This window comes from Stenella coeruleoalba, assembly GCF_951394435.1.
Source record: "Stenella coeruleoalba genome assembly, chromosome: 11".
Classification (NCBI taxonomy): domain Eukaryota; kingdom Metazoa; phylum Chordata; class Mammalia; order Artiodactyla; family Delphinidae; genus Stenella; species Stenella coeruleoalba.
Window position 1 is genome coordinate 59037889 of NC_137157.1, and position 26761 is coordinate 59064649.

At 44.5% G+C, this 26761-nt stretch overlaps 2 protein-coding genes across 2 annotated transcripts in view; both read left to right on the forward strand.

Annotated features, from left to right (window-relative positions):
• Positions 1 to 2165: 2165 nt before the first annotated feature.
• OR10P1 (olfactory receptor family 10 subfamily P member 1) lies at positions 2166 to 5532 on the forward strand (the record flags this gene model as incomplete). The annotated part of the gene is given in 7 exon segments (XM_079937489.1): positions 2166 to 2255; positions 4666 to 4730; positions 4732 to 4768; positions 4771 to 5013; positions 5015 to 5296; positions 5300 to 5489; positions 5492 to 5532. Coding segments are annotated over 7 exon segments (948 nt in total).
• A 5848-nt stretch (positions 5533 to 11380) lies between these two features.
• Positions 11381 to 26761, forward strand: part of TESPA1 (thymocyte expressed, positive selection associated 1) — a 127003-nt gene continuing 111622 nt past the window's right edge. The window contains exon 1 of the mRNA XM_079936931.1: positions 11381 to 12207. The gene's annotated coding sequence lies outside the window, so the exon portion shown is untranslated. The remainder of the gene's footprint in view (positions 12208 to 26761) is intronic.

Consider the following 26761-nt stretch of genomic DNA (forward strand, 5'->3'; position numbering starts at 1 on the left):
CAAATATAAACAGCGAGTCTCCCCTTAGCTCTGGGATGGAAGTTCATAGGGCAGAGTGGTGGGTAGGTTACAGACGCATCGTGAGGACCGTGGGCAGGGGCCAATGACCTCCCCAAAGGATGCCCTTGTTCTTGCTCCAGAAGCCTGGCTGGATGCTGAGGGGGCAGGATGTGAGAAAGTAGGGGGATTCTTAGAGGAGGTCAGCTGTTCCTGGGTTGCCGTGTAAGACACTGTGGCCTCTTGATGTTGGAAGCAGCTGGGCTTTCAGAGGACAAGTCACAGATGTGGGGACAGAGCTGGTAATGGAGGGATTCCCAGCTGGGCAGGACTGGGTAGTGTATTAGAGTGTCTTGGACTGGGAGCCAGAGATTTGGCTTCTAGGTTTCAAGTCCCAGCTTCACCCTCGTTGGCCAAGTGACTTTGCAGTCACGTCGTAGCTCCTTAGTTTTCTGTTTTTACTAAAACATGGTAGTAATACCTGCTAGGCCTGTCTCTACGGTTGATTCGAGGACCAAATGAGATCATGACATTGCTGAATTGCTCTATTCATTGCTAGGCTGCAAACTTTTTCTTTTTATTTATTTATAAAAATTGAAGTATAGTTGATTTACGGTATCATGTTAGTTTCAGGTGTACAGCACAGTGATTCAGTTACACACACACACATATATAACTGAGTGTGTATATATATATATATATATATTCTTTTTTTAATATATATATATTCTTTTTCAGATTCTCTTCTCTTACAGGTTATTACAAAATATTGGGTATAGTTCCCTGTGTTCTTCTTTCTTTCTTTCTTCTTTTTTTTTTTTAACGTTGAGGGACAAAATTAATTGTTCAGTTATTGTGGCTGTGATTACCATTGTACTTGTGGAGATGTTCTCATTTGAGGTCATTACTGCTGCCAAGGCTCTGGGGTCTGCGGGGCTGGTGGGCAGACCTGAGGGAGACCTGGCTGACCCCGAGGAATTAGTTAAAACTTACACAGCAACCCAGAGGAGAAAGTATTTGTTAATCATTAAGTTACATGTGGATGTACGTAAAACGCTCCTTAGACTTTCAGAGCTAAAAGGATCTCAGGGGGTTGGAGAGCCAGTCTCCTGCCCCAAGCTCACTCTCTCAGGAGCTCTTAGCACCTGTGAGATCTTCACTTACCCATTTTCCCCACGAAGTGAAAGCTCAGCCCCGGAGAGTCAGGAAGCTCTGGGGTTCAGGATACATGGATTTCCTAGACTTACGTGTGTCTTTGTGATCTCTAGGCTGGAGGCCACTATAGTTCTAGTTCCCTGGGTCTAACCTGATGTTTTCAGCTGCAACTTGAGACCCGTTTCATCTTCTAATCTTTGTGGGCTTGGCTCACAGCCACGGATCCCGTTTCTCTTTTTATTATTCTTCAGTTCTTTTTCCCTCTCCTTGGCTCCCCTCATGTCCACCCATCAACCCACACCCCAGATACTGCAGCCAACCAATTTCTATTTTCATCTGAATAAAAATGTTGTTATGAGAAAGGTCACAGGACATGATGAAGAAAACCCGCTCCTTGCCCTAGAGGCTGGGAGCGGAGGGCCTCCTGAAGCTCCTCTCTACTCAAAGTTGTAACTTTCAAGGTACTTTTCCTTCAACCTTGGTATCCTTTGGGTAGCTTCTTTTTTGGTTTTGAAATTTTATTGTCTTCCCAGACCAGGGTGGAAATGGACATGGCGAACTCACCTTCTCCCTCTCCCGATTCATGTGACACAAGGCTGAGTTTTATTATATACCAGACACTGTGCTAAGTGCTTTTCATACATTATGTTATTTAATTCCTACAACAACCCTGTGACGTAGGAATTATCTTTGTTTTACAGATGAGAAAACCGAGTCTCTGAGAGGTCCGAGTCACACAGCTTGGTGGTGAAACCAGGAGTCTAACCTGGAGAGTGATCAGTGATAGGCAGCTGAGGTAGAAAGGGCATTGGACTTGGGGTCAGAGGCTTGGGTTTGGGTCCTGGCTCGATTACTGACTAATGGGACTTGGGCAAGTCACACCTATCACATGTCCTGGCCTCAGCCTTCTCATCTGCAAAGAGATAATAATAACACCTGGTTCACTAGACAGATGATGGGATTTAACTGAAGTGATTATTCAACTAGGGCTAGACTCAGCAGATGCTCGGGCAATGTCCACTGTAGCAGAGCTGCACACGTGTGGCAGGCAGCCCCCGCAGCTGGCCCCCAGCCACTCTACCTCCTGGAGCTCAGGCTCTCATGTAATCCCCTGCCCTTGAGTAAACGGACACACCAGGTCCTTGACACGTTGGGGCTCACAACGTGGCAGATGCCTTTCCTCTGAGCGAGAGAGGGAGCGTGAGAGAGAGTGATCAAGATCACAGGCACGGTCTTTTGTAACCTGGACATTTTGGGGCTAAAATTAGGGACTTACTTCTAACTGATTGTGCACAGCAAAAGTAATAGACTGTTGGGCTTCCCTGGTGGTACAGTGGAAGACTCCACGCTTCCACTGCAGGAGGCTTGGGTTCGATTTCTGGGTGGGGAAGTTCCACCTGTCGCAAGGTGCGGCCAAAAAAAAAAAAAAAAGTAATGGGCTGCCACTTTTGAGATTGGGTTACAAAAAGCCTCTGACTTCCATCTTGCTGACTCACGCTCTCTCACTCTCTCCCTCGCTCACTCCCTCGGAGGGAAGGTAGCTGTGCCATGGTATAAGCTGGAACCGATGGCAAGGAATGGGTGTCCCCAGCCAGTGAGCGCCTGAGACCTGACAGCAGCCCCAGGAGTGAGCCTTGGAAGCAGCCCCTCTCCCAGGGGAGCCTTGGGATAAGGGCATCCTGGTTGCCATCTTGACCGCAGTCTTATGAGAGCCACAGGCACCCAGCTAAGTCACACTCGGATTTTTTTTTTTTAATGTTTTTACTTTACAGTTGTCAACCTTCAGATATCTTTTTAAAATTTTATTTATTTGGCTGTCGTTGGGTCTTCGTTGCTGCGCGCAGGCTTTCTCTGGTTGCAGCAAGCAGGGGCTACTCTTTGTTGCGGTGCTCAGGCTTCTCATTGTGGTGGCTTTTCTTGTTGTGGAGCACGGGCTCTAGACACGTGGGCTTCAGTAGTTGCAGCACGCAGGCTCAGTAGTTGTAGCTCACGGGCTCTAGAGCACAGGCTCAGTAGTTGTGGCACGTGGGCTTAGTTGCTCCATGGCATGTGGGATCTTCCCAGACCAGGGCTCGAACCCGTGTCCCCTGCATTGGCAGGTGGATTCTCAGCCACTGTGCCACCAGGGAAGCCCCCCACATTCGGAATTTTGACTCAGAAACATTGAGTTTATAAATGCTTGTTGTTTCAAGTTACTAAGTTTTGAAATGATACAGCATGGAAGGCTGTGGAGGGGATGTGGTTTTTCTGGGAGAAGCAGAGGAGACTTCTTAGAGGGTGTGTGTCTGTGCTTGGCCTGGAAAGGTGGGCAGGACGCAAACTTGAAGAGGAGAAAGGTTCTCAGGCAGGGGAATGGCAAGCAGGTGTATTCCAGGAATGTGAGATCTGGTCTGGCGGAAATCACCTCACCTACCTATGGATCTGATGGAAACATCCTACCTGAGGCGAGAGTGGGCTCTTCCCTATCAGGCGTGCTCGGCTCTGCCCTTAATTCACTGAATGATCCAGGATGAACCAGATGAGCTTTTCCAGATCTCAGCTTCCTCCTCTGTAGACTGGAGTCTGGACAAGTAGATCTTTCAAGTCCCCTTCCTTTTACCATCTCCTCACCCACAGCTCAGAGAGAGGGGATGACCTGGAATGTGGCTACTCAGAGATTCACCACACGGGGGAGATGTGATATCATTTTGAATACCTCCAGAGTTACACTGCTCTTCCGGAAAGAAGTCTGCCTTTTTGGGTCCATTGCCCGGACTCTCTACCACCTCCTTCCTGTTTTTTATTTATAACTATTTTATTATTTTATTTTATTCAAATACTATCTTTTATTTCACTTAAAAATTTTAAAGTGGTAGAGCAAAAATACCTAAGGCAGCCAGGACTTTGGTGTTAAATGAGGTTTAAAAGAAGTTTTTTTTTTTTTTTTTTTTCCCGGTACGCGGGCCTCTCACTGTTGTGGCCTCTCCCGTTGCAGAGCACAGGCTCCGGATGCGCAGGCTCAGCGGCCATGGCTCATGGGCCCAGCCGCTCCGCAGCATGTGGGATCTTCCCGGACCGGGGCACGAACCCGTGTCCCCTGCATCGGCAGGCGGACTCTCAACCACTGAGCCACCAATCTACCTAAAATCTAGTTTCTGAGAACGAAGCAATGCATTCTGTGGTTAAGATTGATTGCAGAAATTTTACTTCAAGCAAGAGAACTTAAAATTTTACAGAACTTTACAGGAACTTGTAGAAATGCTCAAATCGTAAACCTGGAAACAACCTAAGTGCTCTTCTCACAGCCTTTCTATGACGCATATGTCTCAAAAATGTGCACTGACAATCAGAAACATTCGCTATTCACCAAATTGCAAAATTAAACTACTGATAAAAACATTTCCAAAGGCACAAGTAGGCATAATTGGTTGAAAGTAAATCAGATATTTAAAAATACCAAAATATGTTAAAACAAATTCCATCTTTTTCTTTTCATGTTTCATATATGATTTTTTCTTATTGTGTGATCAACAGATCAAAAACACATGTTTGGGGGTGCTTCTGGTCTACCGGGTCACCCTGCTGGGCAACTCACTGATCCCTCCTCACCCTGGCAGACGCTGCCCTGCACTCGCCCATATGCACTTCTTCCTGCGCCACTTCTCTGTGGCGGGGCTCCTCTACACCAAGACCATCGTGCCCAGGATGCTGGCCGACCTCCTCTCCTCCGTCTCCGCCATCCCGCCCACCGGCTGCTTCACCCAGCTGTACTTCTCGCTCCCTGTCATCGCTGAACGCGGCCTGCTCACGGCCATGGCCAGTGACCGCTATGCTGCCGTCTGCCGGCAGCTGCATCACTCCACCCTGATGGGGCCAGGGAGTGTGTGTGCGCATGGTGGGCACCTCCTACCACATGGGCATCATCACCGGCACCACTCACTCCATCTTCATCTTCACTTTGCCTTTCCCTGGTACCAACACCATCCATCACTTCCTGTGTGACATCCTGCCTGTGCTGAGGCTGGCCAGCTTGAGCACCTTGTGGGGTGAAGTGGGCAATCTTGCCCTCACGATAGCCTTTATCCTGACCCCCTTCTCATTGACTGTAGCCTCCTATGCCTGTATTCTTAGCATCATCCTTGGGGTCGCGACATCCCAGGGACGTTGAAGAATCTTCTCTACCTGTTCCTCCCACCTACTTGCAATCATGCTCTTTTTTGGGATGGGGACTGTTGCCTACATGAGGCCATGGGCAGGCTCCTCCCAGGACGGGGACCAGATCCTTGCCGTCTTCTACACAGCTGTCACTCCCATGTTCAACCCTTTGGTCTACACTCTGAGAAACAAGGAGGTCACGGGGCAGTGAGGCAGCTCGTGAAGAGATATGTCTGGAGCCCTTGACCCCCTCAAGTGCTTGGAGATAAGGGCCTGATCCTTGGAGATTTTCAAGGAGGAGGGCTCAGCTGGAGTCCCTGCTCTGGGTGGTGTGGGTGCCAGCTCGAGGGCCCAGGGCTCTGACCTGCTGCTCAGAGCTTGGCTTCTGGGGCCTGTTCTTACGGCCTTGACCTGACTTGTTTGTAGGTACAAAGCTGGAGAGATATGCACTTGGGGGAGGTTGAGGAGGTGCCCGTTTTGTGCGATGATTGAGCAATTCTGGTCTTTCATGAGGTTCAGGGCGCCTTCCTGGGCTACGATTCCTGTAGACAGTGTTTCTCCCCCTTCTCCCAGACTCCTCACTGGAAGCCTTTCTCTTTCCCATCAGTCACCTCCGCTACCACATGAGCTCCTTTACTTCAGGTGCGAGGTCTGACCTGGGGTAGGAACAGGGCAGGGAATAGTTGACCTGGCTTTGGTGCTTCAGGTGCCGAGTCTTGCTTGGTGTTGCTTTAGGTCTGGAAGCATCTGTCTCGTTACTTTGTTGTGACTTACAGGTTCTCTCCCGGGATCCCGGAGATGTTGATATTCTCTACTTAGCTTCTTTCTCACCCATGGACTGACTTCCTCTTCACCTCCTCTGATCCTAGGGTAGAAATGCACATACATCTCTAGACTCTGACTCTGATCAGAAGGTCTGGTCTGGCTCCTGGACTCCCACGATGATGCTTTTGTTTCTTGTAAACTGTCCACTATTTGTGCTTGAAGCCACCTTAATTTGCCTGCCGGGAGGATCTAACACCATTTTACTTTTCTTGGGCAGCCCATTCTTGCTTGTTTATAAACTCTCCTTTAGCACTAAGCTGCAAGAGGGACAGTGTAATATAAGCAGGAAAATCACTCTCAAGGCACAGTACATGAGGGCCTTTAAAATAGCATTGATTTTCATTTACAAAAGTAACACTGTTAATTGCAGGGAATTTTGCGTCCAGAAGAAAAGACAGTAACTATTAATACTTTGGTGTTAATAATGCCCTTGGGAACTTATTGTGGTCTGGTTTCCCTCTGTATATGTATATATGCGTATTTTTAAAAATTAAAAAAATGGGATTATATTGTGTGAATTGCTCACGACTTTTGTTTTCCACTTTATCAAAATATATTGTAATGTTTTACCATATAAATAGGCTTCTAAAGCATTATTTTAATATCTATATAGTTGGATACTAAAATTTAAAGCAATCTTCTATTATTGGAATTAAATATTTTTGTTATTGCTTTTGCTGAGATAGATATCACTGCAGTTACATCTTTGTATACTTATGCTTTTCAGAGCACAAACTTCTAGAAATGGAATTGCTGAGTCAAAACATACGCACAATTTCAGAGCTTTTGAAACATACTGCCAAATTGCCGTCCAAAAGAATTTTTGTTGTTTTACCGTCCAACTGAGGGCAGTCCAATCTTCAGGGCAAGGAAATGGACTAAGGGTCAGGAAGGGTTAGATAGCCCAGGGAAGAACAGGGTGGGGAAGGAATGGATGTCTAGGATCTTGTAATGCAGAAAAGACCTGATGAGAAGGACATGAACTCACTTCCCCTCAGTCTACCAAGGACTGGCTGAGACACACTTGGACTGAGAGTGCAACACGAGGCATCAAAGCTAGACTCAAGGAATGACTTCCTGATAGAGTTGGTATCTGAACAAGACAAGGGGAGAGACTTTTTCCTCATGTTCTGAGCTAAGGGTGGAGGCAAGAGGAGGAGGATGTGTTGAAATTGGACGGGCTCAGCCCTAAGTGGCTTCGTGCTTCTTTCACCTGAGGTGGTGACCATCAGCTCTGGAGGCTGAGGTCCCCTATTTTCAGGAACCCCATACAGAGTTGCCAAAACAATACTGGATGTTCTGTTAAATTTGAATTTCGGATGAACAACAAGTAATTTTGTTTGTTTGTTTGTGTGTTTTTTTGTTTGGTTTTTTTCTCGGTACGTGGGCCTCTCACCGCTGCCACCCCTCCCGTTGCGGAGCACAGGCTCCGGACGTGCAGGCTCAGTGGCCATGGCTCACGGGCCCAGCCGCTCCGCGGCATGTGGGATCTTCCCGGACCAGGGCACGAAACCGCGTCCCCTGCATTGGCAGGCGGACTCTCAACCACTGTGCCACCAGGGAAGCCCAACAACAAGTAATTTTTTGGTATAAGTGTGTTCTGTGAAATATTTGGCCAGAAGGATTTTTAGCACCATTTTATCTTTCTCAAGAAAGCAATATTTGGGACATGCGTACGTTAAAAAATTATTCTTTGTTCATCAGAAAATCAAATTTGATTAGATGTCTTATATTTTTATTTGCTACATCTGGCAACTCTATCCCCAGGTGCTATTCAAGCAGGGCTGGAACTGCAGGTGGAGGTCAGGATCTAAGTAGAAAGCTCTGATCATCTCCATTTAGGAAGAAGGAAGCCACTTGGGAAAAAGTAATTTCCTCTGATGTGAGTCCTTTGAGCAGAAACTCACTCTTAGTACTCGCGTGAAAGCTGGTCTTCCTGTAAGTGCAAAAGAGGATATGGAAGGCTGGGGATGGAGGAGTCCATGTCTGTCCTTGGGAATAAGGGACATTAAAGAGTGGAATAGGGTTCCTTAATATATTAGCAAGTCTAGGAGTGGAGAATATGGAGCTGGCTAAGGAAGGTTTACCAGAAGGCTGGTTACAGATAGCACTATGGCACAGTGGTTTAGAGCTTGGCTTTGGTGCTAGAAAGCTCCAAGATCCAATCCTGACTGCCATTTACTATCTGTGAGATCTTGGGAGGTTTCTTAACATTTTTATACCTTAATTTTTCCTAATGTGTAAAACAATGATTTCCATCATTTCTATGCTTCACAGGATAGTCGTGAGGATAAAATGTAGCCTTCCCAGTCATTCTTTGCTATATGGTCACTTAGCATCATCTGAAATCAACTTATTAGTTTATGGTTTCTCTCCTTTCACTAAAATACTTGTCCTATAAAGGCAAGGATGCTGCCTGTCTTGTTCACTAGTGTATTCTAGTGCCTAGAATAGTGCCTGGCACATGGTAGATGTTCAAGAAATGTTTGTTGAATAGATAAATAAATATTAAAAAATTGCTCAGCACAGTGCATGGCAAATAGTAAAGTGTTAAATAGTTTATTTTGATTACTAGTATGATTGGTACTGCTACCATTTGCATTTCTGTGAACTTCAGTGAAAACTTTCATTGAGGTTTTTAGACATCTTAAAAATTTGGGGGCTTCCCTGGTGGCGCAGTGGTTGAGAGTCCGCCTGCCGATGCAGGGGACGTGGGTTCGTGCCCCGGTCTGGGAAGATCCCACATGCCGCAGAGTGGCTGGGCCCGTGAGCCATGGCCACTGAGCCTGTGCGTCCGGAGCCTGTGTTCCGCAACGGGAGACGCCACAGCAGTGAGAGGCCCGCATACCGCAAAAAAAATAGAAATAAATAAATAAATAAAATAAAAATTAAACATTTCTATATATGGGCATGTAAAGTATATAAGTTAAATATCTATAAAATTATAATGACCTCTATTTCTCATCTGTTAAGTGATACAATAATATTTTCTGGAAAAAGATCTGTTACATTCCAAATCATTTGTTTACATATAAGAACAGCTGACAGATATGTGTAATTTTACAAGGCTCGGAGAACAATACTTTTCCTAAAAGTAAAAGATGAGTTTTAATAATTTGTTGAATCTTAAAAGTCGAAAGGTAAAAATGTGATACATTTGCTAACTATAGACACAAGTGATGTAATATAGGCTTATACTTCTCAAAGATGGAAACAGCAGAAGTATTATTTTCTCTAAAACAACGTACAAAAAAGGAACATACATAGAATAAGAAAATATAAAAAATGACAAAAGTGAAGTAAAATAGATTTAACAATCAATGTAAATGAGATATACTACCTTTATTTTAAGAGAATTACATTTGTGACAAAGAAAAGGAAATCTGATTTATAAAAATCTCAGCTATAAGAGATTTCATAGAAAAACTGAAATTCAAAGCATAATATATAATATATTGTAGATGATATACTACATTGTGGGTAAATATAATAGACTTCTCTTGAGTTTTCTAAATTATGTTTGGTGGTTGAAGAAAAATTCTAATACAGTCTTCTGTAGTTCTAACTGTATAATATATAGATCAAATATTTAAGAAAATTCAATTTTAAATAAGAGAGGGTAAACAAACATAAACAGAGAGTAAATTCCTATATATAAACATAAGTGATGCATATAATTTAAGCTTATATTTCTCAAAGGTGAAAGTGAATGGGTAATTATTTATTTAAAAGCAAAATACAAAAAAAAAGGAACATAGAACAAAGATATTAAAATGGCAAAAGTAAAGAACAATAACAGATCTTTACAGTCAATGTAAATGAGATATATCCCTCCCGTTTCAAAATATGGTGTCTACTATATATGTGGGAGTGGGGGGAAAAGCTGAAGCTTTGAAAAGTCACAGCTATCAAATGCTACATAAAAAAGTTAAAAATCAAAGTTTTAATAAGATACACCATATAAAAAATTTTAAGTCAGCACCATAGTGATGTGAGACGTTCTCTTTGTTTCTCCCCTTCAATCTACAACCAGTAAAACATCCATAATTCAACAAAGGTACCTCTGCCCAACACACCAGGACACCAGAGAAAGCCACACATCTGCACATCTAAAGCGGGGGTGGGTGGGTAGGCGGGAAACAGAGGAGGCAGAGCCAGGGGATAAGCAGATTTGGCACATGTGGTCCCAGACCCCCAGCTGAGCCTGTAGTCCCAGGGAAGCCGGTGGCTGCAGGGAAGGTGGCACACATGACTCAGGCCTGCATGATGCAATAGCGACCACAGCCACAAGAAATCATGCAATAGCAGAGCCCACCACCCCATTTCTATAGCTGGAGAGGCACTCGTGACTCTGGCCCCTTGCCCACAGCAGCAGCACCTGTGAACTCAGCAACTCCAGATGCAGCAGAGGAACCCGTGACCACAGCTTCCCCGAAACTTTTGCCTTCCCCCTGGGGTGGTGGAGCCTGCATCCCAGGAGACCCCGAAGGTAGCAGAGATGCCAGCCATCCCAGAACCCCAGGTGGTGACATTCGCCACAGCAGCAGCAAGGCACCAGTGACCCTGGATGCACAAGCAGCAACAATGAGGGCACTGGGCAACTACCTCTGGCGGAGGTAGTGGAGGGTGGAAAGTGTCAAATCTCTAATATAACCAGAGGCAGCTCAGGTAAGAGGGACCGAAAACTGGTGTTATAGTACCACCTACTGAAAACAAGAGAAAAACCGCTAATTACTAACCTGTTGAATCATTATAATCTTTTTTTTTTTAAAGCAGCTTTTCCTAAAGAAGAAAGGTGTTCACTACTTCAAATGTACCAGCAGAGAAACAACTCATCAAACACCATGAAAAACCACAGTAACACAGTAGCACGAAATTAAAATGACAATTCTCCAGAAATGAAACTCAAAGCCACTTCATTTGTTACATAAATGCATTTCTGGTTTCAACAGAAACATTTTTCTTTTAAAAGACAGAAATGTAACTAAAACCATCTAAAAGTAAAGAGTTTGGAAAATATGAGACAGTCTCATGACTGGATATGATTCCTTGTACTCCTTACAGTAGAGTAAACCCTCTACCAACTATGAAATCAAGTAATTCATGAATAAACAAAAGTATGAAAAGAAGCAAATATTTGTTTAACAGGAAGTAATTTTGCAACGTGGATTGCATTTCTTCACTGTTTAGATCATGAGTTAAATTTGTTTAAATGAACAAGTACTAGGGAAAATTATGTAGCTTCTCTCTCTCTCTCTCTCTCTCTCTCTCTCTCTCTCTTTAGTTCTCTGTACTTTTTTAGTGACTAGACCAACAAGCAAGCATACCCGTGATGGGTCCTGAGAGAAATTCTCTCCTGGGGAGGAAAACCGAAGTAGTGGCCATTCCCTCTGCAAGGGACCTAAATGTCTCTCTGACCAGTAATGTGTTTTCTATCATAATGCAAAAAGAAAAATAAGAGATAAAATTATTAATTAGTAAACTCACCCGGTCTTTGGAAAACTAGAAGGGCTCCTGGTCCGGCACCTGGCTCAGCTCTTGCGACACCGCCTGGAGCGAGGAGGAGCTGGCGCCCAGCGCCCGAGGAGGTGGGCCTCGTGCTGGAGCGCGGCGGCCTGACGCTCGACGTGAACCGGCGGCTGCGCGAGCCTGCTGCTTCCTGGATGACGACCTGCAGAAGGAGCGCAGGCCTGCGCCCTGTGGCAGTCCTTGGGGCGCCGCGCAGACGGCGCCGTGTGGCACGAGGTGGCCCGCGACCGCGGAAGCTGCGCGAACGCGAGGCGCACCCGGACGCCCTGCTGCGCGGGAACCTGGAGCTCACCGAGCAGCTGCTGCTGCTGGACCGGGAGCGCGGGGCGCGGGCGGCGGCTCCTGCAGCTCCATCGATAGCCAGGCCGGCTTGAGCGGGCCAATGGCGGGCGACGCGGCGGGAGACACGGGCGACTGCAACAGCCCAGACGCCCACCAGCACTTCCCGGCCCCGCTGCTGCCCCCCGGACCGCACAGGGCCCGCAAACAAGGCCGTCGCCACTTGCATGTCCCTGGACGACCTGTTGGCGCCATCTCACCACCGAAGCATCCCCAACGGCCTGCACGGTAAGGAAGGCACTGGCCGGGCAGCGCGGGTCTCGGGCGCACAACCCCTTCCCCCACAGGTGGCCGCCACTCTAGAGCCCTCCTCCAGCTGGCGTCCGGCTCTGGGCAGGGAGATCCCAAGCCCACCTGCAGTGGGGCTTTGGGTGGTGATTTTCTGGTTAAAAGATGGAGGCGTGGAATCAGCAGTGGGCCCGGGACCCGCCAGACCCCAGAAAAGTTTCTCTCCGGCGGAGTTATGAGTATTAGAGGCTGGAACTGTGGGGCTGGCTGGAGGCGCCGCATCCCAGCCTGGAAACCCTTGTCCGGGAGCGGGAAGTTTTTCATGGAAAAACAAACAAACAAAACAAAACCCCGAAAGGCCTTTTGCGCAAAAGTGAAATTTCCCCTCTTATTTGGGACAACAGGCAGCTCCAAACGTGAGCAGCGTTCACGTGTGCTGGGGCTGGAATGCCTCCCGGGCTTCTCCGTGCTGCCTGCCCGCTGGGAACGGGCACAGGCAGCTGGGCCAGAGGACCAGGGCTAAGAGCCTTCCTGGTTGGCTCTTAATCCTGCGCTTCTCAGGGTCCGGGGACCTTTCTCAGCCGAGACTGTAAGACTTCGCAGAGGAGTATGTGCTTGGAATGGATCCTGGCTTTTCATCTCCGCGTGCCTCAGTTTCCTTCTCTGTAGAATGGAGACGATGATCCCTACCACCTGGATTTGAGGTGGATAAAAGCCTCTGAAGGGATTTGTAAACTGTTGGTTACGTTACGGGAAGCGCCACGGTTGTGGGCGGCCAGGCTGTGTGTGGGAGGACCTTCGGCCTCAGGAAAGCATGGCGACCGTCTCCCACACCCGTGTGACTGTCCGACCCAGGGCAGAGGGCTCTGTAGGGGCGGAGCAGCCGGGCCCCAGTTGCCAGCCCTCTGATCAGTAACTCCTCCCTGTTGCCTCGCCCCTCTCCTGCCTCCGTGTCCTTCCACATTTTTGGTGGATTGGCTCCTGCTTCTGGTGGTAATTGCTGCTGGCTGGATATGTGCCTGAAGGTGGAGATGAAACAGCCCTTTCTGGTTCTCTTTGAAGGCTTTCCTAGTTCAGAGAAAATGTATCTCGTCATCTTAAATGACTGTTCTTCCCCAGAGAGACAGCCTGGGGATGGGGTGGGGACCGGACCCTCTCTGTTTGGTTCGATGGCCAAGTGGCCTGTGCAGGTGCCTTGCCGTGGGGGCGGGGGTCTGTGCCCGGGAAGGTCGGGTGCTAGCCCGGCAGTTCTTCCTTTACCTTCTCAGTCTGTGAGTTCAGGGCAGGACTAGGGTCCGCGGGATATTTTGCTACTGATTAGCAATCTGAGGCTCCAACTTGGGTTTCTCTTTATAACTCTGTGTACACCCCAAGCTCCCAGCGTGGGCTCCTTAAGGCCAGTGGGAGTAGCTCAAAGTGAAGTGGTTTAATTTGTTAGGGTTGCATGGTCTGGTGAGTGAGGAGTCCCTGCCCCAGCCTCTCTGGCCTCACCTTCTGGGGGGCCTTGTGAGGCTCAGATTTCTGGGCCTCGGTTTCCCCAGGTACAGTATGAAGCAGGGGATTGCAGTAGTCCTGTGGCTAGGAAAGGAACTCTTTCTGGTTTTCAGCTGTGTCATCGATAACACTGGCGAGAGTGATTCTCTGCAGGCCACCGAAGTGCTGGAGTGTCAGAGCATATTTGCAGGGAAGTTCTGTCATGTTTTGGACAAGGAGACACAGACCCTGTCTGGCTCAGGGTTTTGCTGCCACGGTCATTGGTGCAGGAGTCGAGGACTGGGCTGCACTTGAGGTTTCCCACCCCACTAGGCAGTGGGCGGGGTGGAGCTCTGGGTTTTCCTGCAGAATACGTGCTCCCCCAAGTCCCACGCGCGCTCGGAACAAGGCTGCCGCAGATTTTGTGTGTTGAAATAAAAATTCAGCATTATTACCACAAATTTCAGTTACAGGTGGGACTGCTGTCATTTAGTTTTGTTTCTTAAAGTCCTGTGTGACCTTGAGATGTTTTCCCAACAATATGAGTAGGAAGCCTGGAAACAAGGAGAGGCCCTTCTCTTAGAAACCACTTTTCTGTACTTGGACCTGTAGTTTTAAGGTGAGTGGAGAGCAAGCTGGAGATGAGAAAGCGGACAAGCCTCTGTCTGGGTGCCGGCAAAGCTGGCGTCAAATACCAGGCTGGTGCCTTACGTGCTTTCTCTCAGCTCATCCTCACGGGAACTCTGGAAGGCAGTAGTATTTCTGTTTCACAGCCAAACACATGGAGACTCAAGAGAGGTCCTGAGCATTTCCTGGAAAAAAACTGAGATTGAAATGTCTCAGTTCCAGCTGCCTGGGGGCGGCTCCCAGGGGTCCGCTACTGCTCAGGCCATAGGCTGGCTTGCATCTCTGGCTCACTGTCATTTTGGCGGATAATATTAATCAGCAGACACTGGTCACTCCCCATTTCTTGATTCCTGACGGAGGTTTGCCCTCCTTCTCCCATCCTGGGAAGTGTCACTTCATTATTGGTGACCACTGAGCAAGATGCTTGATAACCCCATTACCCAGAGGGGTCAGGCTGTCTTGTGTTCAAATCTCTACTCTTCCTCTCCTCTTGGGCAAGTTACTTCACTTCCCTGAGCCTCTCTCTGTTCTTCTGTAAAGTGGGGCAAAACCCGTAGTGCCCCCTTTATCCATGCAAGGTCTAGGGAGGTCAGGATCTGCACACAGTCGGACTCAACAGTTGTCAGAATCTGTCATCCATATTCCTTCCAAGCTTCCTCACAAAGAAAGATAAGGACCTCTTGGGGGTTTGCCAAACAGACAGCAGTGTTCTCTTTGAAACTCAGTTTGCGGTTTAGACAGACAACTTGCTTCGGTTTGCAACCAAGCCAGTGTCTAGCTGCACCTGCTCGTGGTCCGGGGAACAGTGACCCTGTAGTCCCCTCTTGAGGTGCCCTGAAAGCCCTAAGTGGCTGTGGCGGGAGGTGGCCCATCTGTATTCCAGGCAGTCCCTCGTAGGGGCTGGGCCTGGTGGACCAGTGAATGCGGATGCAAATGGACCTTTCTCCCAGTGCTTTTTTTTTTTTTTTTTTTTGCGGTAGGCGGGCCTCTCACTGGCCTCTCCCGTTGCGGAGCACAGGCTCCGGACGCGCAGACTCAGCGGCCATGCCTCACGGGCCCAGCCGCTCCGCGGCATGTGGGATCTTCCTGGACCGGGGCACGAACCAGTGTCCCCAGCATCGGCAGGCGGACTCTCAACCACTGCGCCACCAGGGAAGCCCCTGTGACGTTTATTGATCCTAGTTTTCTCTACATAAATCTGTCAAGACATCCATGTCATCTCAAACTTTTCTAAATAAGAGAAAAAAAGTTGAAGTTTCATTATAAGGAACCAATCAAAAATGTTAACTGTGTAAAAGAATATATTAGATTAGGTAGCAAATTTTACTGAACTCTTAATATGATGGTTAGAGCTCAGTAGTTTTAAGAACAAATAAATATTGATTTCCCAGGAGCATCCAAATTAACCTGTTTGCATTTGGGTGACCTGTTAAGTAACCAAGACAACTTTGGTTAATTTGAAATATTTCTGTTATATCTCTATGAAGCAACACATTCATTGTCAATTAAGTCGTCTAGTAATTAGGGATAATCTTACACATCTTTTCTTCTAGGTGGCATTTAAACCAAATGTCATGTATCCTTCCAGAGAGTGGATCCACAAACGATCCACAAAATGTCTTTACCAAATTAAAATGAATGACATAGTAACAATCAAAATGAGAGAGTATGCTGAGTTTCTTTTTGACTCTCAAAATTCCCTCAATTGTAAGAGCTTTTATTTTTTGTTTTTCTCTGGTCTGCAAAAATCCCTTGGATCCTAAAGCCTTCATGATCTTCTCTGCTTCTTTCACTTGTTTCTCCCAATGACTTTCTCAAAAAAGGACATGAGGGAATTCCCTGGCAGTCCAGTGGTTAAGACTTCACGCTTTCACTGCCGAGAGCCTGGGTTTGATCCCTGGTCAGGGAACTAAGATCTCACAGGCCACGCACTGCGTGCCCCCCCCCCCAATGACATAAAGTTAATTCATATAAATTCAAATCAAGGGGGGAACAAAATAATACTATTCTCAGTCTCCATCCTCACTCCACTGCTCTACTACATATTTGAAATACGTTCAAATAATTGTATAGCAATTTGGTTTTATTAGAGGATGAGGGAATGAATTAAGTTTACAGGTTAACATACATGAAGACAATTATCTTTTATTCTAGAACTAATAGAATGACTCTTTTTAGGCATAAAGCTGAAGGGAGCAGTTTCAGCCATCATGTGTTGGTTTGCAATCAGGAAAAGAAGATTTAGAATAGAAAGCACTTCCGAAACATGCTAAAATCATTTCACAAAACTTCTTTCTGCAAAGAGACACAAGACTAATAGGGCTTGCACTTTGCTTCTATTTAAAAAGGAGGAGGAGGAGAAGAGGAAGAAGGAGGAGCAGAAGATGGAGAAGGAGAAGAAATTTTGTTCTTAAGCCAAGTCAAATGTTACTTTTTTGATGCTATAGCAATAAAAGTAACATATTAATATTTCAAGGATAACCTAACCTAGGATAATATAATAGAGTAATATCATTTATATTGCTTTTGTACAAAAGTATAGAATATAAACTAAGAAAAGATTCACCTCTGTTCATAGAATTATAAAGAGTCCATATTAGGCAAGAAATAATAAAAATAGAGACAATGGAGGATTTTTATAATTTTGAATTCTTCTAAGAAGTGGAACAAGAGAGAAAAAAGAGATCATACAATATACATCATTAGTACTATTTTAAACATCAGTTATCATATTACCAGTCTGATTTAACCATGATCTTTCTTAAAGCAATGAAATCTGAATTATCAGGCTTTACTTTTATCTCGATAATATTTCACTCGTGGCACAGCACATTTTGAAATTCAAGAAAAATGTATTTTAATCATATAGAAAATGTTCTTGGCTGCCTTCTAGGTGCTCATTGAAATAATTTTTGAACAGAAATACTTCAAGATTGCTTGGTAATGCCTCCTTAAAGGTTTATGAAGATCTATTAATTAATTTAAGAGGTGTACACTTGTTAAATCACTATAAATCCAGCTTTGTTTTCACAGAGATTCTAGGATAGCTCATTAACATAAAGATACCTGAGGGACCTTCAAGATGGCAGAGGAGTAAGATGTGGAGATCACCTTCCTCCCCACAAATACATCAAAAATACATCTACATGTGGGGCTTCCCCGGTGGTGCAGCGGTTGAGAGTCTGCCTGCCGATGCGGGGGACAGTGGTTCGTGCCCCGGTCTGGGAAGATCCCACATCCTGCGGAGCGGCTAGGACCGTGAGCCATGGCCGCTGAGCCTGTGTGTCCGGAACCTGTGCTCCGCAACGCGAGAGGCCACAACAGTGAGAGGCCCGCGTACCGCAAAACAATAACAACAACCCCCCCCCCCAAAAAAACCCAGAGAGCTTTGAAGCAAAAACAGAAAATGTTAAATTTGCTAAATTGAGGAAGTTCCTAGATGGCCATATATTACACTGTTTTCAGTACTTTCCACAGCGGTGAAGTATTTTAGTTGTTTTAAAAATTGAAATAGAGATAATGAGAGGTTGTCTCAGCAAAAAGTAATGAGCACAGGCTTACTCTCTGTCCTGACTCCCTGGTCCTTGAATGACACATGAAATCACTTTTTTCCTTTCTCTCTAGCTGCTAACCCACATGTGATACCGGTCAGAATAAGCTGACATCAGCCAATCCCAAATTCTACCTGCTGACCTAATCTTACACTCCAGCTTACCGCTTACTTCTCTTTTTGTGTTATAGTTTGGAAGAGTAATTTCACCACATGCCTAGATGAACCATTAAGTGGCCAGCAGCTCTTCCAAACTCAAAAATCTCCCCACACATATCAACCAATTGCTGTTGACTAAAAACAGTGAATTTTGCTCAAGATGCATGTTTTTTTAAGACACAGTGACTTTATACAGAGCAAAACATCAGAGGTGTCTTTTCCTCTGAATGGGAATTGGAGCGCCAAGGATCAAGCCCCAGACTTGAAAGAACAGCTACTCCGTTCTATCTTCTCCAGAGCTCCACTTCAGCTTCATGAGACTTTGAAGAAGAAAGGTACAATATAAAAGTGATATGAGCATATACCTTTCCAAATATTTCCAAAGTGCTTAGATCTATACTTTAGTACCTATATTTTTAAAGCAATATTTGTAAAGTACCTATGACAACATAAAAGAGGTACATACTGAAACTGTTCATTATTGTTCATACAATAAATCCTGATTGAGTGCTCACTAGCAGTAAGGCGCTGTGCTAGCAAAGCTCTCTGTATAATGGGACATGTGTGCGTGGTACTGAACAATGTATTTTCTAAAAACTACTCAGGAAAAAATTGGCTTATGTGTATGACAGAAATACCTTTTATTCTAAGTTTAAGAAATAACTGACTTTAAATCTCATGACTTCATAAAATGGATTCATCTTTTTAATCAAAAAAAATTATGTGTATAGATGTGGTACGTGATCACTTATAGGGTCAGTCAGTAGAAACAAGCTCAGCTGTAGGGTATTGCATCCCAAAGCTTCCAAATGCTAAGCAAATATCTGTATTCCTTTAGGAGAAACCAGTATTAAAATGTAAAATCAAATCAGAAATTTTTGAAACGAGTGAATGCGGACAACCGAAAATACCATGTGGTGGCAGCACGTCCCTATGATAACACTGCTTCCACACTGACTTGTCGTGGTTAGAAAGAAAACCTTGAGTGAGATGTCCCCATTAAATCCTAAGTGTTAACCTTAGGAAGAACTGCAGGATCAATTTAGCCCAAGTTTCCCTTCACCTTCCAAAGAGGAAACCTAATTTCTGAAAGATTAAGGCATTTTTCCAAAGTCAAACAAGCAGTTAGTGGACAGAACTGGGATCTGAACCTTGTCTTCTAGCCCCCAGGGCACACTCCCTAATGGTAAAAACCCTTCATCGTGCCATTTCTCTACCCCAAAGCCTCCAGACGACGGTTATCGCTAAGAGAAATGATTCTGTGGAATAAAATACGTAAACTGAGCAGCAAGCAGTTTTTTCGTGGGGCCTTCTTCTCCTCTTTCTCTGGTCCCAGCTCCCCATGACCTGAAGATCTCCTTTTGGTACCTTCCCATTTTCTAACCCCTCCCCACGAAATGGGAGTGATTTGGGTATCAATAGGCTCATTCATTTTTCTGGCTGAACCTCATGTATTTACTTTAAATGTAAAATGAATGGATGTTGCGCAAATTAAAGGAATATTAGGCTATAGAAATAGATAAACCTTTAAGTTGACTTCACAATCATTCTCCTTCAGGCTAAGTGCAGTCATTTAGTCATTCCTAGTCATTCCTAGTCATTCCTAGTTTGCCTGGGCCTGAGGGGTTTCCCAGAATGTAACATTTTTACTGTACACGCTTTAGGGAAGCTCCCACACCAGCCTGGTTTATTTTAGAACTCCAGTAAATCAAACCATCTTTATGCTTATTTCTAACAAAACCTATTCATTTTTAAAAAACTAGAATGTATGTAGTAATAGCTAACTTTTGCCAAGTGCTTGCGAATTTCCTGGGATTCTGCTATTTGACGCATAATAACCTTTTGAGAGAAAATCTTTTATTGTTCTCATGCTTCAAACCAGTGAATTGAGGCTTAAAGAAGGTAAGTAATTTAAGATTATACAATTCATAGTGGAAAAGCTAGGTTTCAAGCCCAAATCTGTTGATTCTCAGAGCCTGTGCCCTCATTCACTTCATTACGCCATTTCTCCTATAGAGGGGATTTTGTTCTGTCTAGAACTTTCTGCGTCAGTGGAAATGTTCTATATCTGCTCTGTCCAGTAGGGTAGCCCCTGGCCACCTGTGACTACTGAACATTTGAAATATGGCTTATGTGACTGAGAAACAGAATTTTAATTTTCCTTCATTTCAATTAATTTAAATTTAAATATCTGTCTGTGACTAGTGGACAGCAGAGGTCTTGGTGTGTTACATCAACATACAGGCAGACCTCAGGGATAGTGCAGGTTCGGTTCCAGACCACCACAACATAAATCAAATATTGCAATAAAGCGAGTCACACAAATCTTTTGGTTTCCCAGTGCGTATAAAAGTTATGTTTACATTATAGTGTAGTCGGTTAAGTATGCAATAGCATTATGTCCAAAAAAAACCAGTGTACATACCTGAATTTTAAAATATTGCTAAAAAATGCTAACATCATCTGAGCCTCCGGCGAGTAGTAATCTTTTTACTGGTGGGGCGTCTTGCCCTGTTGTTGATGGCTGGTGACTGATTGGGGTGGTAATTGCTGTAAGGTAGGGTGGCTATTGTAATTGCTTCCAATAAGACAACAATGAATTTTGCCACATGAATTGACTGTTCCTTTCACAAATGATTTCTCTGTAGCATGCAATACTGTTTGATAGCATTTTACCCACAGAAGAATTTCTTTCAAATTTGGAGTTAATCTTCTCAAACCCTGTCACTGTTTTTTCAACTAAGTTTGCATTATATTCTAAATCCCTTGTTGTCATTTCAACAATCAATTAAGTTTACCATTTATATGGATGCGATTCATGGCCCCCTAAAACAGTTACAGTAGTAACCTCAAAGATCACTGATCACAGATCACCAATATTTCAAGAATTATAAAAATGAAGATTTTGCTCACAAAGTGAGCAAATGCTCTCGGAAAAATGCTTCCGATAGACTTGCTCCACTTAGGGTTACCACAGACCTTCAATGTGTAAAAATTGCGGTATCTGCAAGGTACAATAAAGGGAAGTGCAATATTAATCAAGGTGTGCGTGTAATATAATAAAAAGAGAAAGGTCATTAGAGTCAGCCGCCAGCTGTGTGAACTAGAGTGACATTTTTAACTTGAAATCTCTAAGATTCGGTTGACTCATGTATAAAATGAGGATAATTATAATTGCACCAGAGAGTTGTTGTTTTAATGAGATATATAAAATGTTTGGCACTAATAATCACTAAACATGTTTCATTTGCCCCTTAAAGATCTAAAGGGTTTGGGCAGGAAATTGCATAAGCGCCACTTAGCACTTCTTCCAATGTTTGACAGTTCATGTCAGAAAATTCTCCAGTGTCTCTCCCATTGTAGAATAATTTGGGTTCTTTCACTACATTCTCTCTTAGAATTATTGCTGGGCTTAAACTTCTAATGACAAATGTAAAGTACCCCACAGTTATCTTAGTGACCAGAACACAGTAATGTGCAATAATGTTTCTTTTCCCCCTTACCTCCCTTAGGACTTGGAATAATTTGTCTTTTAAACCCCACAAAACATCCTTGATGAAGAAGGTAGGAAAGGGTGGGAGGAATATCCTATCTGAATATCCTATCTCTACTTCTCTGAGATCAAAGGATAATTGAACTCACTCTGGGCTCAGGCATGTTCAAGAAACTAGTGCTATACTATCTCTGCGATTATTTGATATGTGAGTACAGTCGTCCCTCTGTATCCACAGGGAATTTGTTCCAGGACCCCTGTGGATACCAAAATCAGCAGATGCTCAAGTCCCTTATATAAAATGGCATAGTATTTGCATATAACCTACACACATCCTCCCGTATACTGTAAATCATCTCTAGACTACTTATAATACCTAATACAATGTAGATGGCATGTAAATAGTTGCCAGAGCGGGGTAAATTCAAAACGCTTTTTGGAACTTTCTGGAATTTTTTCGAATATTTTTGATCTGCAATTGGTTGAATCCATGGATGCAGAGCCCGCAGATACAGAGGGCCAACTGTATATTAGAATGATTGAAAAACAGCGTGATGAGCCTAATTTCATTCTGACCCTGATTTGTTCTGTGGTCATTTTTCATGTTGTGCCTCAGATTTCCCATCTAGGAAGTGGGTAGAATCACCTTAAATCTCCCTCAGAATTATGTTAGGATTAAGATCCTTAATTGGGGCTTCCCTAGTGGCACAGTGGTTGAGAGTCCGCCTGCCGATGCAGGGGACACGGGTTTGTGCCCCGGTCCGGGAAGATCCCACATGCCGCTGAGCGGCTGGGCCCGTGAGCCATGGCCGCTGAGCCTGCGCGTCTGGAGCCTGTGCTCTGCAACGGGAGAGGCCACAACAGTGAGAGGCCTGCGTACCGCCAAAAAAAAAAAAAAAAAAAAAAAAAAAAGTTCCTTAATTGTATAAATCCTCCTATTAGTATAATTTACATTTTCATATCACTCATCTCTTATGACCACCTACTATAGCACTATATGTGATGTAAGTTGTAGCTTTTGTAAACCACTTTCGTAAACTGTAAAGCACTAATTATAATCATTCTGTAAGGCAGAAAATATCATCTTCATTTTACCAATCTGGAAATGGATGTTCAACAAATTAAGTGACTTGCCCGTCACACTCAAGTGTAATCTCGTTGACCACAAAATCACTGACTTGATCACTCTTTTTCAGAAAAGGACGCTAAAACCAATCCCCAGTGTGTTGAATGAAATTAATAGGTTTAGCCTTTCATGAAAGTGATATGATTGGTCCTTCAGAGGAACTTGCCTGAACGAAGTGTTATAAGACACTGGACTCTTCTGGTGAGGGTGAGGTGGATGGCTGGTTCTCCTGGTGTCATGCTTCCTCTTCTCCCAACCTCTTCAAGAGGTAATTAAGGAATGTAGCTGCTGTTCTCCTCTGCAGCCACTAGGTGGACACCCCATCAATCCTGAGGTGCTGGTGTAACAGGCTTAGAAGGTTGAGGATTTCCAGAATTAACGGCCCCAGAGGGAGGGGCTCTCCCCAAGGCTGCACGTGAGTGAACAGCATGGTGATTAAGCCCTGAGATTTAATCACTCGACCAGAGATAAACTGGAAATAAAATCATAGTGGACCCCTGTCCTGTCCATACCCTGGTCATCCTGCCACTTCAGGGCCTTGGCCTAGGTGTTCCAATCTCAGTGGCTCCCACCAGCCCTGAAAGTTCAGCGTTCTAGAACTCTAGGCTCACAGCTCAGGTGTCAAGTTAGGGCCTTAGCCTGAGCCAGAGGGAGGTGTTGACCCCTTCCCCAAACCTGTTGAATCAGAAAAGGACCCTATCTGAAGTTACAGAAAGAGGCTGACCAGAAAGTGACAACAGGGACACAGTAACCTGTACAGAGGCTTCTGAAGATGGTAGGAAAAGTGGGAAAATAAGTCTTTGCCCAAAGAAGAAGCTCTTTATTTTGTGCCTGTTTCCTTAGTCCAAATTTGCGAAAGCCTTTCTATAAGACAACCCCTGGTATTTATACCCCCCTTGGGTCTTTTCTTCTACCTCTTAGGAAGGCCTGATACACACCCTTCTTAGATTCCCCTTGGTGACTCCTTCCTCAAACTGTTGCTGCTGCTGAGCCATCTGTCACCCCCCAGCGTCTGCAGCCCCCTCCGGAAAGCTGAGTCCCAGCAAGCTGTGACCCAGGCTCAGGGACAGGATGCTGCAGTCACAGCAGGATTTCTGCGAACTGGGGAGGGAACAGAGGAAGAAAGAGGCTTGATTTGAACTTCACAAAGTAAAGACGCTAGACATTTGTTTTTAATTCAAATAAATATTTATAAGACAGATTCTGTAAGACACCCTTTTTAAAGGTTAGTCCCTGCCCCCCAACAATCATAAAGTATGCCCTAATGAAGGAGTTAGGAAGGACTGTAGAATCTGTAACACTTTATCAATCATACACGTTTAAGATCATTGAATCAAGCCCCTTTAACTTTACATTGAATAAATAGAGATCCAAAATTGGAAGATGCAAAGGTACTGAAATTCACATGCATACACACACACTATATGTGTGTGTGTGTGTGTGTGTGTATATATATATACGTATATATACGTATATATACGTATATATGTATATATGTGTTTATATATGTATATATATACACACACACATATATACATATATAACTTAAAATGTGTATTACCTCTTCTCTAATTAGTAGGAGAGAGAATGTATTTTTATAGGTATAGGAATCTGGTGAGATGGAGATGGGGGTAAGGATAAGGATGCCACCCACTGCCCTAATGAGGGTCTGGACTACAGTTGGGAAATTGATAAATGTGGTTTTGAAAAGGTTAATACAAAAACCTGCAAATAACACCAGTGAGGTAGGAACTGTCCTGAAGACTTACAGGAAGGAGCCAAATCCATCTGGCTGGTTTCAAGAAATCGGCACAAATCGAGTTCTCTTGGGAGGAGAGAAGTGGGGGAGGGGTAGATGATAAGCATTCCAAGCAACAGCACACATAGGAGCAAAAGCACGTCTAGGAAAGTCCAAAAGCAGAGTCTGCACGAATGGGAAAACAAATGTGGTCTGTTTTGGCAAGTGTATAAAGGTCGTCATCAGAAGTATTTGCGTAAATGATAAGAGTGGTAGATTGAGGCTGTTGGTAGAAGCTTTGAGTGACAGACTGTTCTCAGTGTTACTACTTAATTCAATAAGAAATGGGGAATCTCTTATAATTTCTAAAAAAAGGAAGTGTTCTAATAAGATGCTGTCAAAAGTAAACACTAGGCAAACTGAAAAAAAGGGACAGGTTTATTCTGTGCCTAAGAATCAAGTTTCTCAGATCAAATCAAATCAAATCATCAAATCAAATCCAAACCTCAGCTGTCTGAGTCTGTCCATTCACTCACCCTCTGATCCAACTCCCAACCCCCATCATCCACCCATATTGCCCCCTGGAGAGAACACCTGGGCCCTGCGCCTAGCTCAGGCTCAGCTTTACACAAACGTCTCAGATTGGCAGGAATATTCCTGATGTCATAATTGCAAAGTTTCTCTAATAAATACATCAATTTGGAATTTTAAAAAACAGTTACATGGTAATTCATGTTTGTTTTCTTTGCAAAAATTTAGGGTGGGGAGGTAAAAAGTAAGGGCTATAGACAAGGTACATTTAACAAAACTTTGAAAGTATAACAAGATGTCTAGGAAATACGGATATAAATATAGATATAGATGGCTAATTGTGAAGTAGTTCTAGTTTAGTTGGAAAGTAATGCAGGATTATTAAAAGCTAATATCCAGGGCTTCCCTGCTGGCGCAGTGGTTGAGAGTCCGCCTGCCGATGCATGGGACACAGGTTCGTGCCCCGGTCCGGGAAGATCCCACATGCTGTGGAGCGGCTAGGCTTGTGAGCCATGGCCGCTGAGCCTGTGCTCCGCAACGGGAGAGGCCACAACAGTGAGAAGCCGTGTACAGCAAAAAAAACACAAAAAACAAAAAACTAATATCCAGCTGAAGTCTAAAAACCATTGTCAAACCTGCAGATGTTTTATCTGCACAACAATAACATTCTGACTCTTTGAACATCACTGAGTAACTAACCAATTTAAAAGAAAAAAAAATAATTTTATCCAGCTATGGTCAGCAGAACAAAAATAAACAAATGACCTGTAACCTTATATGATGTCCTGTTTGCTTTTGAAATTCTTGGTGTAATAGCAAAACAAAGGAGGTGTCTCTTTATCCCACTATAATGCTATTATCCTCATATAATTAATATACTAATATTTAGGATAGTTGGATATGAAGTTACCTCTCTCAGTTTTCAGAACCCCAGAAATCTGAAGTTCTCCCCCAAACAGAAGTGTCTGTGACCTAGGCAAGCAATTCTGTTGCTACCCCGTTACCCTTTTCTACCCTAAGCCACTCTCAGTCCCTTTCTCTCAGACATATGTGAAGGCCTAGAAACTGCCCTCCCCAATCCCTTTCCTTTCTGGAAGAAAATGAATATAAGAGAGCAGAGCTATTCCCCCTGGGGCTCCACATGCCTGATTTCCATAGGAAACAATCCTCGGGCCTCTGATCCGATTGTTTTGGTGTAGAGGCTGGGTGAGAGGGCAGTGGAGGTAGCTGGGAAAGGGGCTGCCCACCCTCTAATGAGAGGCAGGACTGCGACGGGGTTCGTGACAGATGGGGTATGAATACCAGACTGGCACCTTGAAAAATTTCTCGTGAGCCTCGGAGGGATGGGAGAGGAGTCCAGGTCTGGGGACAGAACATCAATGGGCCATTTCTGCCTCTGATCCACTCCCCATTTATCAAGGAGGCCCTGCAATCTATGTCTCCCTAAATCTGATTCAGAGAAAATACACCACCCTAACAGACTGAACAAAAATTCCTCCAGGATACATTGGTTTGTTAAGCACATCTTCTCCGAAATGGACCACTTTGGTCCCACGTCAGGATACCAGCCACTGACATTGAATCTTGCCGCTTCTCTGTGTAAAAATGCCAGTGTCTCCCTATCACCAGTAGGATCAAGTCCAAACACTTTAGGCTGGCACTACTTGGTTACAGTTTACCTGAACTCATCCTTAACCAACCCCCTCCACACGCATCACCACCCGCCGATACTACTCACTGATCCCTTAGAACATTCCTTAGTCCCAGGACACCTCAGTTACTCTCAAGCTTGTCCTTTGCCCTGGCATCCCCACTGCTTGGAATGCTTGTCTCTACTTTTACCCCTTAATGCATAAC